Source organism: Mustela nigripes, chromosome 11 (genome assembly GCF_022355385.1).
Source record: "Mustela nigripes isolate SB6536 chromosome 11, MUSNIG.SB6536, whole genome shotgun sequence".
NCBI classification, from domain to species: Eukaryota; Metazoa; Chordata; class Mammalia; order Carnivora; family Mustelidae; genus Mustela; species Mustela nigripes.
Window position 1 is genome coordinate 30,060,741 of NC_081567.1, and position 13,306 is coordinate 30,074,046.

The window sequence follows — 13,306 nt, forward strand, 5'->3', positions numbered from 1 at the left end:
TGGTGTGGCTGGAGGGAGGAATGCTGGGGCGGGGGCTGGGAGATTCCCTGCAGAGGGACCTCAGAGGCCCAAGGTGGGGGCCAAGGAGGTTGGGAGCCCATGCCGTTCCTGCTGTGGTCATCTTCTGCCACTGAGAAGGCGGTGGTGGGCGGCCAGGAGGAGGTGTCCTGAGACCCCCCCACCCCCACCCCGCTGCAGCCTCTTGGTTTGGCTGTGTTGGTTCATGGTGGTCGGGGACTAGGGCGAAGACAAGCAGGAGGAAGAGTGTTTGGGCAGTTGGAAACAGGATGGGCGGAGGCCTTGAGCTGACGGAGAGCCAGGGTGGCCGGACGGTGAGGGCAGGGCGGCGTGAGATGCGGCCAGAGGGCAGAGCGAGGCTGGCGCTTGCACTAAGGATGTCCTTATAAGTGCACGTGGTGGGCAGGAAGCATAGGAGCTGTTACACCACGAGTGTTGTGATCAGGTTTAGGTTTTTAAGATGCCTCTAGCTGCGGACGATGAACTGGGGACATGGGGACTTGTTAGGAGGCTGCTGCGATCATCTGGGCGAGAGAAGGCATGGTGTTGCGTAGAGGGATGGCCGGGGAGACTCGCAGAGGAGTGATGGAGAGAGGGAGGGGGAGAGAGATGGAGGGAGTGGGGAGGGGGTGGGAGGGACAGATGGACGGAGGGAGGGAGACTCGGATTTGGTGATGGAGTTGGCAGATCGTGCTGATGCACTGGCACAGGGGTGGCAATAAGGGAAGGGAGTAGAAGCCCAGATGCCTCCTGCCTCACCAGCTTAAGCCGTCGGGACGGTGGTGCTGGTGAGCAAGATGGGGAAGAGCAGGTTGGGTAAGGAGCGGGGAGGTCACTCTCAGCCCTCCGGGGAAGAGGAGAGCCGGCGTTGCCTCTTATCCTCTTGAACCCGTCAGGGTCCCATTCACAAGTCGGTCAGTGGGTGGTCCTTCTCCTGGCCTTGCCCGCCTTCCATCTGATCTGTGGTTTCAGAAATTCCAGACTCGCTGGAGAGACCGGCGGCCTCCTGCATGATGGCGTGCCCAGGTGAGCAGCTCTCCGGGGAGACCTGATCACACCTCTGGTGACCAGGAGACGGGATGGGGCGGGGGTGGTGGTAGGAACAAAGCCGACCAGCTGCCAGGTGTGATTAGGGACAGCCTCGGAGGAGGGCATGTCCCCATTCCCAGAAGAGGCGGGGTGGGCGGAGCGAGGCCAGTTCTGGACAGGCCACCTGGTCGTCAGCAGTTAGGGAAGCAAACAGCACACCCAAGGTAATACGCCTCGGGCTTGGGCCTCATGCGTCTGAGGTCCTCCGGTGCAATAAACATCTGTGCTGGGTGATTCTATTTGCATTTTGGGGTGGAACACATGAGAGAACCTCAGGCAAATTCTTTGGAGGGAATAGAGCATCCTGGGAGTGGAAGGTGTGTCTCTGTCTGAGCTCAGGAACACGATAATTCACCTGGGAGCCCCAGAGAAGGGTGGGGTGTCACACTCAGGTTTTGCAATCGGTCCCCTGGCCTAAATAGAGGGTTAGAGATGTACAGAGCTGTCTGCTCCCTAAATCAGCCCTTTCTGCCACCTCAGTGCCCCTGAGGTCAGCTTGATGGTTCTGCCCCCAGTAAGGGCTCAGGGCAATGTTCTCCTCACACACACGCCAGTCCTTAAGGCAATAGACGAGGAGTCCCAAGGTTGGCATCCCAGCTGTGTGATGTTGCATGAGTTAGTTAACCTCTCTGGGCCTCCGTTTCTACCTGTGTAAAATGGGAAAATGAGAGCACCCACTCCAGAGTTGGTTAAGAAGCCTGAATGAGTTCACGTAGGTGTAGATCAGTGGTTCTGAACCAGCACGACTGTTCCCTTCAGGGATGTTTTGCAAAGCCTAGAGGTGGTTTTGGTTAGGGCAACTGGGTCCCCCATCAAGTGGGAAGAGGCCAACGTTGACATTTAAAGCTCTTCGAAGGAGCTCTTAGTACTTGAGAACACGGGTTACCATTTATTAAGTACTAACTGTTAATATTTTAATTTTCTTTTTGCTTTCATAGGTGGGTACAGACCCCCAGCCTTCTCCTGTACTTGGGGCAGGCAGTTCAGGACCGAGATGGAGGGAGGGGGGAACAAGCATGTCCGGATAGTCTCCATGCAGTTGGGTACCCAACGGTGATGGGTTGTCAAGGTGACCCAGTGCCCTCTGTCTGCTCTCTAGGGTCAGCTGATCCCCACCTCCCTGTGGGCACCAGATACATCTATCAGTTTTCCACCAACACCAGTACTGGCCTGCAGGGGGACCCAGTGGAGGGGAGCGGCCTTGGCCTCCAAGGCTTGGTCCTCATTGATGTGCTGGGCCCATGCCAGATGGCCTTGTGGGTGAGTGTCTTTGGGCAACAGAGAAGACACAGTGATACTGGGGAGGGCCAAGGGGAAGCCACAGACCCCCAGTTTTCCAACAGAGAGGAGATTTCGGAGGATTCTCAGAATCAACAAGTCAGGACTCTGGAGGGTGACGTGGGAACATGGCGCCATTTTGGTTGAAGGAAGTGCCCCGTGGGGGGAGTAGCAGTGGTTAAAAAAAGAGTGTCGGTATTCCGTGTAGTAAGTAGACCCATGGGATGGGGACGGGGGATGTGTCTTTGGTAGAAATGAGGGTCAAAGCTGGGGAACCCGCCAGCCTCAGGAGTGAACAAAGCCAAACCGAGTCAAGAGCCTTATACACAAATGAACACTGGAGTGGATACCCGAGGCCTGGATGGGGTCCCCAGGCCTGCTCCAGGCAGCTTTATACTGGGCACTGGGCCTTGCAGTGCCTGGGTCCACGGCTCGGGTTAAAGGCAAATGGTAGGTGATGTGGTGGTGGTGTTTGCTTTGGGTTCATTCAAGGCAGAGCTATGAGCTAGACTTGGTGGTCACGATTGCCTTTCATCAGGATTTCCCCAGAGCTCCCTTGTGTTCTTGGTAGTGGAAGTGCCGTGCCTGCCCCTTCTTTCCTGTCTCCTTCCTGCTGATTCTCCTGCATAGAGCCTCCCACCCTGCGTAAATGGCCACTTTGTTTCACTGGAGTCTTCTCTCAGGCTTGAAAAGCAGTTTCGAACTGGCTGGAGCGCTTGCTGACAAGAATTTCTCAAAACTTTTTATTTTTTTATGTTTCACGTAGATCACAGGATGGGGTATTCCATGGGGTGGCTCTGAGCTGCCTCTGAATTTTTTTTTTCCTTTTTAAAGATTTTATTTATGAGAGAGAGAGTGAGTGAGCGAGAGAGCACACAAGTGGGGGTAGGGGAGGGACAGACTCCCCACCGACCATGGAGCCCGATGTGGGGCTCCATCCCAGGACCCTGAGATCATGACCTGAGCCAAAAGCAGATGCTTAACTGACTGAGCCACCGAGGCAGCCTTGCCTCTGGATTCTTAAATCATCCAGAATGTTTGGCTCAGACCTGCCATTTTGGTGGTGTCTTTGCCTGCTCGTGTTCCTCAAAATACCAGCAGCTGCTTGTTTTTTTCTCCCATAGGGCCAGTTTTCACATAGCAAATGGTGTGCTGCTGCTGATTGATTTGGTTGCTTTGTTCTTAGCATTAAGGGGCACCTGGGTGGCTCAGTGGGTTAAGCCGCTGCCTTCGGCTCGGGTCATGATCTCGGGGTCCTGGGATCGAGTCCGGCATCGGGCTTTCTGCTCAGCAGGGAGCCTGCTTCCCTCTCTCTCTCTGCCTGCCTCTCTGTCTACTGTGATCTCTGTCAAATAGACAGATAAAATCTTAAAAAAAAAAAAAAATTGATGGGGGGGCGCCTGGGTGGTTCAGTGGGTTAAAGCCTCTGCCTGCTCAGGTCATGATCCCAGGGTCCTGGGATGGAGTCCCGCATGGGGCTCTCTGCTCGGCAGGGAGTCTGCTTCCTCCTCTCTCTCTGCCTGCCTCTCTGCCTGCCTCTCTGCCTGCCTCTCTGCCTGCCTCTCTGCCTGCCTCTCTGCCTGCTTGTGATCTCTGTCTGTCAGATAAATAAATAAAATCTTTAAAAAAATATATAAAAAAAATTCATGGGACCCTGGGTGGCTCAGTCGGTGGAGTGTTCGACTCTTGATTTCAGCCCAGGTCACAATCTCAGGGTCATGAGATGGAGCCTTTGTCGGACTCCACACTGGACGTGGAGGCTGGTTAAGATTCCCTCTCTCCTTTTGCCCCTCCCCCTGCTGCACTCTCTAAAAAATAATTTAAAAAAAATAGGTAATGTCCATTGTTTTCAAGAATACAAAAAACTGGCTTTTATCAAAGATTTTTGGTAAAAATGGAAATTTTACGTGCATGCAGGAAGCCATCAATTAAAGTGTGAAAAGAAGTTTCCAGAACAATGAATTTTCACAAACAAAACATGTGTGTACTCAGCACCAGATCAAGAAATGAAACACAAACCCTCTAACCTTGCCCCATTCTCCCTTCCGGTCACTTTTCCAAAGATCCTGCTGAGTTCTAATACCATGGATTAGTTTGGCCTGTCTTTGGACTTTTCTTCTCTGATGGCATCAGGTGGGATGTTCTTTCTCTTCTGTGTCTGGTTTCTTTTTATTCTTTTTAAAAAGATATTTATTTATTTGAGAGAGAGAGTGAGAGAGAATGAGCAGTAGGATGGGGCAGAGGGAGAGGGAGAAACAGACTCCCTGCTGAGCAGTGAGCCCGAAATGGGGCTCGATCCCAGGACCCCAAGAGCATGACCTGAGCCACAGGTAGATGCTTAAACTGAGCCACCCAGATGCCCTTAGTCCTTTTTAAAAATTATGGTAAAATATATATCACAAATTTACTAATTAATTAGTTATTTGCTTAATTATTTAAACAGACTCTGTGCCCAGCGTGAAGCCCAATGTAGGGTTTGAACTTAGGACCCAGAGATCAAGATCTGAGCTGAGATCAAGAGTCAGACAGTAGGGGGCGCCTGGGTAGCTCAGTGGGTTAAAGCCTCTGCTTTTGGCTCAGGTCATGATCCCAGGGTCCTGGGATCGAGCCCCGCATCGGGCTCTCTGCTAAGCGGGGAGCCTGCTTCCTCCTCTCTCTCCGCCTACTTGTGATTTCTGTCTGTCAAATAAATAAATAAAATCTTACAAAAAACAAAAAAGGAGTCAGATACTTAACCCACTGAGCCACCCAGGCGCCCCTCCTATTTCATTAACCATTTCCAGTGTATAATTCCGTGGCAACAAATGCATTTACGAAGTTCTGTAAACGTGTACGCACGTACAAATTACATATGTGATTACAGCTACCGTCTCCAGCTGCTTGTTTATCATCCCAAACAGAAGCACTATACCCACCACACGGTAACACCCCCTTCCTCCTCCCTGCCGGCCCCCTGGATCTCTAGTTCACTTCCTGCCTCTGGGAATTTGCTGGGGAGGTGCCGCCCAGAAGTGGAAACACTTATCACCATCAATACCGCCATCAACATGTCAACGTCTGTGTCTGGGTTCTATCACTCAGTGTAATGTTTTCAAGGTTCATCCACATCACGGTCTGTATCAGATCTTCATTTTTTTATTGTTATATTTTAAATCAACATATAATGTATTACTCGTTTCAGGGGTACAGGTCTGTGACTCATCAGTCTTACACAATTCACAGTGCTCACCATAGCACATACCCTCCCCAATGTCCATAACCCCACCACCCTCTCCCTACCCCCTACCCAGTACCCCCCAGCAACTCTCAGTTTGTTTTCTGAGATCAAGAGTCTCTTATGGTTTGTCTTCTTCTCTGGTTTCATCTTGCTTCATTTTTCCCTCCCTTCCCCTGGGATCCTCTGTCTTGTTTCTCAAATTCCTCATATCCGGGAGATCATATAATTGTCCTTCTCTGAAAGACTTACTTTGCTTAGAATAATACCCTCTAGTTCCATCCATGTCATTGCAAATGGCAAGATTTCATTTCTTTTGATGGCTGCATAGTATTCCATTGTATGTCTATATCACATCTTCTTTATCCATTCATCTGTTGGTGGACATCCAGGTTCTTTCCATAGTTTGGCTATTGTGGACATTGCTGCTATAAACATTCAGGTGCATGTGCCCCTTCGGATCACTGCATTTGTATCTTTAGGGTAAATACCCAGAGTGCGATTCCTGGGTCATGGGTATTCAGATCTATTCAGATCTTCATTTTTTTAAATATATATTTTTAGAGATTTATTTATATTAGAGGAGGAAGGAGTGGGGACGGAGAGTGAGTGAGAGAGAGAACCAGATTCCTTGCTGATAGGGGAGTCCATTGTGGGGCTCGATCTCACAACCCTGAGATCATGACCTGAGCCAAAATCAAGTTGGATGGTTCACGGACTGAGTCACCCGGGCCCCCTCCTTTTAACCATTTTGAAGTATACAGTGCAGTGGGTTTTCAAAAACGATCTTCCATGTCTCTATGTTTCTATGGAAAATCTGGGGCATATGGAATACAGTCGCAGTGGGCAGCTTTCAACCAAGTGGTTGGTCCGTAAGTGGTGTCCGTTCCATGCCTGAGGGATCCATGGTCCTGGACAGCCTCTCGGGGCCAAGAGGGACTGTATTTCACCCCAACATTTCAAGCCTGGGCGACTGAGGAGATGACAGACCCTCCGCTGGCAGAGGGGAGCTGGTTTGCAGGGGAGAGAGGAAATGGGTTTTAGACAAGATGTGTGAAGATAAGTCGCTTTGGAAAAAGCAAAATCCTGGGGCAGGGAAAGGTCTCTATGATGCTCTAATGGTGGATGCGTGTCGTGGTACGTGTGTCCAAACCCACAAATCGCACCCCCCCCCCCCCAGAGTGAGCCCCGGTGTAAACCATGGGCTTCGGGTGGTGATGATGTGTTTGTAACGTGTGCCATGCTGGTGGGGGTTTCAGTTTGGGGTGGGGGGCGTGGGTATGGGTATCCACAGGGTATATGAGAAATCTGTACACCCTTCTCAATATTGCTGTCAACCTAAGACTGCTCTCGGAAGAGTCTGTTTTTTACAAAGTGGGACCCGTCAGGTTAGGGAGGCAGTTTTTAGGGGCGGTTTTATTTTTCTTCTTTAGGAAGTCCACCTTCTTTGGCAAGAAGAACACACGCACACCCACACACGCGCGTGTGCGTGCGTATGCCCGTGGTGCTGTGGGGATATCCAAGTGTTTTATTCATGGTGGGCAAAGTCTTTTTTTTTTTTTTTTTTTTTTTCTGTTTGTTTGCTTTACAGTCTAAACCTGTTTTGTTTGTATTGGGTAGTCATAGGAATCTCTTACTCCAATTTCCAGGGCCTTTTGGACAAAAGGAGAAAGTAGGGTGAACCTTTACTGGGGAGCGGTAGGCCCTGGCTATTTTTCCTGTTTACCCTTTGGAGATACTTGGCCTCCCCCACCTAGGAACTAGAACCTTCTGCCCAAGGGAGGGATCTCTCTGCCTACCCCCCTACCTGGGGCTGTGTCTCCTGCTGGACCCCAGAACTGCTTTGTGTGTAGGGGAGCTAGTGAGGTCCTGGGTATCCTGGGAGAGGTCCCTGACTCATGGGCCTTTCCGCTTCAGCTCCAAGAATTCCAGGTGACATCTATCCTGGGGTCCGAAGTGGCAGTTCTGAAGGACTCGGAGAATTTGAGGTAAGACACTAGGCCTTGCTCCTCATGGGACAAGACGTGCGAGCCCCGTATCTTCTTCCAACAGCTGCCAGGTGCTGGCTGCACCAAGTTAGATTGGAAGAATGACACCCCCTTTGATTTTGACCTTGTAGGCTCCCAGAGCAGATCATCAATGAGGACCGATGTAGGAGGCTTAAGTGACGCTCAGTGGCCTTCCCTTACCTGGTGGATGGAACTCACCTTCCATTTCCCTGCCAATCACCCCCAGCATGTCCAGATTCTGTGTTAGTCAGGCAACCTTGGGCATTGTCCTTGAGTGCATTCTGGAAGACACTGGTATCTTCCATTAAAGCAGCCCCCCCACCCCCAATCTCTGCTGAGATGGGGGTTTTCTTGGAGACCCATGGCCTTTCCCATCCCAAGCTAAGCCTCCCTTTTGTGATCCAACCAAGGACCAAGCCTGGAATTCTCTCTCCGGCTTGTTTCCCAGGACTCGCTGACAGTGGCCTCTGTGGCCTCAAAGCTCAGTCCAGCCGCCAGACTGAAGACAAGTCCATCTCTGCAGATTCCTCTTCCTTTTTTATTGCAAATTCATTTGTTTAAAAAAAAAAAAAGGCTTTGTGTGTGGGGGGTGATGGTGATGCAGGGTTGGGGGACGCTGTGGGGGCAGTGGATCCCTGCTGAAAGGCCTAGGGTGGTCTCCTCCCTGGGGGGAGTGCGGGCTATTGTCCGTGGGCCCCTCATCAGAAATGCTAAGTCACGGGGCTGGGGGCTGTCAGCTCCTTGAGGCCAGACTGACATTTGCGATTCTGGAAGGGGCGGGCACCATTAGCATTTCTCTAGGGCCAGGCCTGAGACCCAAGGGGGCTACTCCCAGAAGGCCCCCAGATTCCTGCTGGGGCTGGAGAAGGGGCAGTGACCTCCCCAGGAGGGGCAAGTAGGGACACTTGCCTGGAGTTTGGCTCTATTCTGCCCACCCCGCCCCCCAAAATGGTGGGGACGTCCCTGCCTATCACCTCCCCTCTCCCATCCGCTCACCTGGCGGATGCAGGACGCAGGCTCCAGGCTCCGTTGGTCCCGGTGATGGGTGGGTCTCTTTTCCTCATTTGCACAGTGATGGAGTCTCAAGTCACTTCCTGCGGTGGGTGGGGGTGGCGAGGTGGGGGGTGATGCGAGTTCTGAGACCCATGACACTGGAGCCCCCCTGCCTGGGTTCAAATCCCAGCCGGTGTCTGGAACCAGCCACATTCTGGTCCTTTCCTCTGTAACGTGTGTGTGTTGGGGGGGTGGGATGCTAGGTGCCTCCCAGGTGGGCTGGGCGAATGAGAATCTTTGTTCAGAAAGCTCTTAAAAGTGCAGACTTGTATTCTTTGAGGCAGGGCACGCACAGGTAATTTGGGGGCAAGTGTTAATAAGGAGTGGGGCAGCTCTGAGCAGAGTCGGCTGCCCCTTGTGTTTGATTCCGAAGTTACCAGTTGCCAGAGAACACAGCTGAAGGGGGGAGCCAGGCTATTTGGGAAGATGCTGGGTTCCCCATGGGGGTTTCCTAGACCCACTGACCTAAAGCAGGGGGAGCAGGGGTACCCCGGCCCTGGCGGCCTGGCGCCTCGGAGGGCCTCTGCGTGACTCCCGCCCACCGTCCCCAGCGCCGCCCTGGGCCGCCACCCGCTGCGCTTTGTCCTGCAGGCAGGGCGCGTGGCCCGCCTGTGTCCCCGCCGCGCAGAGCCGCGCTGGGCGCTGAACGTGAAGCGCGCAGTGCTGAGCCTCCTACAGGGGCTCCCAGACGCTCGCGGCCCCCAGACCCTCGAAGAGGTGAGGCCGGGAGCCTGGAGGGGGCGGGGGCAGGGGCGGGGCTGGGGGCTCACGGGGAGCTGACGGGGGGTCTCGCTCGCCCAGGTGGACGTCCTGGGCAGGTGTCCCACCACGTACCAGCCACAGGGTGCCCGACTGCGCAAGACCAAGGACTTGGCCCGCTGCTCGCTGCGCCGAGTGCGCACGTCCGTGCGCTCCCAGGCCCTGCCACGGGAGGAGGTAAGTGCCTCCGGTTCCTCCGCCCAGTCCCCCAGTCCCGCCTTCCTTCTCCTCCTCCCTCAACTCCCTCTCCTGCCCCCCCTCTACACATCTCCGGGACCAGCCCCTTCCTTTCCCTTTCCTTCTATCTCCTTCACTCCACACTTGTCCCCTCCGGCCCGTCTCCGGCTTTCCTTCTCCCTCCCCCTCTGCTCCCGCGGGCGCAGGCGGCCTGGCTCCCCACTTCCTCTCCTTGCAGAGAATCTGTCTTGTCGATAGTATGTTTCCAGGGAAGAAAAAGAGATGATCCTTGATGTCCTTAAGTACCAGGAGACAAAGTCTGTGGCGCAGGTGCCCGTTTCTGGGACCATCTTCCTTCCCCTGCGCTCCCTCACCACCCCCACCCCCAAGCAGGCTTTGCTTGGGCTGCTGGTACTATGACCCAGGCTGGTTGGTGGTGGTGGGTGCTGCTGAGGTCCCCTGTTGAAGGCCCCGGTGTGCCCCACCTCACTCCCTCCTGCCCTCCAGGGGCCCCATTAGCTGGCTTCCTTCCCATTTGGGCCCTCCCCTGAGCCCCTGCCTCTCCCTGTCCCTGTGGTCCCACAGGCTGGCCGGGCCTCCGGCCTCATCTGCCTCCAGAGTTTCCAGGCTGGTGTGCTGAGGGAGGCCTCCTGCACGGAGCTGGACACGGTGGGGCCCCTCTCGGAGAAGGCAAGTGCCGTGCAGATGCGGACCCTTAACTCGCTCACCCTGCTGCGTGAGATGTCCCTGGAGCCGGCTGTCACAGGTGACCAAGGGGGGGACGTGAGGGCCCTCAGAGGAGTCTTGGGACCTCCCTTTGTGGAGGGGCTCAAGCAGGCCTAGGCTCTGTCTTGAACCGTTTCTGAAAATGGCTATCGTCAGAAGAGTCAGGTTCTTTTTCTAGAAGTTTCTCCAGAAATTTCTGCAGGCTCAGAGGGCTCAGGCTTGGTCTTGACCTTCCCCCTGGGTTGTCTTCAGTGGAGTTAGAATCTTCTGGTTTCCTGCTTTTGTGGGAAACCTCCCCCATAAAACCTTCCATCTGATGACCTGACCATTTCTGGGGAGCAGGGGGCAAGCTGACTCAGCTTTCCTGATTTTTCTGGGAAGTCTCTGCCAACACACAGCATTCCCCGGAGCCTGGCTCTCTCCTCCAGTTTTGCATGGGAAGAAAGAAGCAAGGTGGGCAGCTGAGGGCAAAAAGATAATTTTGCATGATTGAAAAACCATTTCTCTGAATAATGAAACAATGCTTCTAACTGCTGATGATTGGAAAGGATTTACTCGGGCCACGAGCTGTGCTGAGTGTTTTATGTGGATTATTTAATTTGGTTCTTATTGTGAGGGTACCATGAGGAAGGTACTGTTATTAGTTGCATTTTCAAATAAGGAAACGGTGCCTCCAAGGGTAAGAGGGCTTGTCTGAGGTCGCACGGCTAGTGAGAGGCAGAGCCGTGACTCGAACCTCCAGCTCTGTTCTGTAGCCCTGGACGGGACCCCTTGTGCTTCTGAGCCCAGGCTCACTGCTCCACTGCGGGAGAGCCTGGCAGGTGGGGATGGAGCCCAGTGGTTTCCCAGCGCCCTCTCTGGCCCCATGGAGCACTGGCTAAGAACCTGCCTCCTGAGCGCTCCCTTGGGCACATTGGAGCCCTAAGGGGGCAGCTAGTTGTGTCCCAATGTGTCCGGTTGTATCTTCACTAGGATAGGAGTGGTTTTATTTTGTTTTTAAAGGTATATTTATTTTTTATTATTCCTTAAAGATTTTACATATTTATTTGACAAAGAGAGCCAGAGAGCCCAAGCGAGGTGGGGTGGGGGAAGGGAAAGGGAGAAGGAGAAGCAGGCTCCCCACTGAACAGGGAGCCCGATGTGGGGCTCCATCACAGGAGAAGCAGGCTCCCCACTGAACAGGGAGCCCGATGTGGGGCTCCATCACAGGACCCCTGGATCATGACTGGAGCCAGAGGCAGACTCTTAACTGACTGAGCCACCGAGGTGCCCCTAAAGAGTTATTTGTTTTGAGAGCGAGAAAGGGAGAGGGAGGGAGAACCTCCAGCAGATTCCATGCTGAGCGTAGAGCCCAACGCGGGGCTTGATCTCATCCCCCTTAGATCATGACCTGAGCCAAAACCAAGAACTCAACTGACTGAGCCACCCAGGTGCCCCATAAGTGGTTTTATTTTTATTTTTTATTTTTCAGTTAAAAATTTTTTAATTGGCCTGCTGTACAATTAATCTATTTAAAGTGTATAATTCGATGGCTTCTAGTATAGTCAGAGTCTTACACCTACCGTGGCAACCAACTTTGCAACATTTCCGTGACTCCACAAACAAATTTCACCCCCCACCCCGCCATCACCCCCTGTCCCCCCCCAATCCCTGGCAACCAGTCTGTCTGTCTGGATTTGCCCCATCAAGACATACCATGTGGATAGAATCATAGAGTATGTAACCTTCTATCACTAGCTTCTTTCACTTAGTATGTTTCAAGATTTGTTCACATTGTAGCAGGTGTCTGACCTTTTTGTTTCTGAAATAGCCTTTGATTGCACGGAGGGACTTCTCATGTTTTCTCTGTCCATCCCACGAGGGCTTTGGAGTTACCTTATTGGACTACCACTCACAGTGTATAAAGGTGGTTTCCTGTCTTTTGCTGGTAGCAGCAGTGCTGCCATGATATTCCTTGCGCATGTCCCCTCCCCCACCTCCTTATGCCTCTTGTCAGAAAGGAAGCATTGGTAGGGTTGGGGGGTGGCTCTCAGGGGACATTCTTCTCATTCTGGCATTCCCCCATATGGTCATCCCCATCTAGTGCTTCCTATATTGGATCCAGATGATGGAGATGTGACTCCAAGCAGCCTGTTGTACGAATGGGAGGAAACACCGTCTCAGGCTACGGTGGTCATGGTGGCCGCATCAGTGAGGAAACTCTGTCTGGCTCAGACCACGAGCTTTGAGGTAAGTGCTTTCTCCAGCCCTAAGCCAGAATCTGGCCTGGGTCCCTGGCATACCCTGTTCTTTTTTTGTCAAATCTTTTATGGTCTACATGTTCACGATCAGAGCTGCTGTGTACAGTTGCAAAGGTTGTGCACTGCATAGCCATGCCTGGTTACACAAGCAAAAGAAGGGGTGTGTGCCAAATTTTGTGCCTCAGTACAGATAGGATGTGAGCAAAGAGAAGACCTTTCTTTCCTCTCTATATAGACAAGCAGTCCTGTTGGGCTCTCAGGCTAGCTTTCTGAATGGGGGAGGGATGTGACTGAGTGACCACTTTGGACTAGGAGTCTCAAGCAGAAGACACTGGAGTTGAGACCTGGGGTGGTCTCTTTGAAATCTAGGGGGAAGGAGTTCTGAAAAGACCTTGGAAAGGCCAGAATCCGGAGCCTGAGCCCTGAGGACAGGTCTGGAGAGCAGGTCACCCAGCCTCCCTGGAGCTGGATGGTGAGGACCAGTGGGGCGGCTCCTGCAGGGTCTTACGGTCAGGATGATTTCTAGAATGTTCCAGCCCACATACAGATCTTTGTCCCACCATCCTGCCCTTCACAGCACTGGGTGCCACCACCACTGACATTGTGGAGAATTCCTCCGCAGCCACGATTTCTGCCCCAATCCAGAGTTGCTGCTGACTTAGCATGGGAGCTCCGGCCTCCCATGGAAGGCATGAGAGATACGGGGATTTTTCTGATTCAGGCCCCAGAGCCTGTGTGCTGAG

The 13,306-nt window shown here is 53.0% G+C and overlaps 1 protein-coding gene across 1 annotated transcript in view; it reads left to right on the forward strand.

Annotated features, from left to right (window-relative positions):
* The first annotated feature begins 815 nt into the window (after positions 1–815).
* Positions 816–13,306, forward strand: part of LOC132027311 (uncharacterized) — a 134,777-nt gene continuing 122,286 nt past the window's right edge. The window contains exons 1-9 of the mRNA XM_059416064.1: positions 816–834; positions 991–1,044; positions 2,207–2,367; positions 7,517–7,587; positions 9,213–9,378; positions 9,463–9,597; positions 10,183–10,363; positions 11,389–11,400; positions 12,428–12,552. Of these exons, the coding sequence (XP_059272047.1) occupies positions 816–834; positions 991–1,044; positions 2,207–2,367; positions 7,517–7,587; positions 9,213–9,378; positions 9,463–9,597; positions 10,183–10,363; positions 11,389–11,400; positions 12,428–12,552 (924 nt within the window). The remainder of the gene's footprint in view (positions 835–990; positions 1,045–2,206; positions 2,368–7,516; positions 7,588–9,212; positions 9,379–9,462; positions 9,598–10,182; positions 10,364–11,388; positions 11,401–12,427; positions 12,553–13,306) is intronic.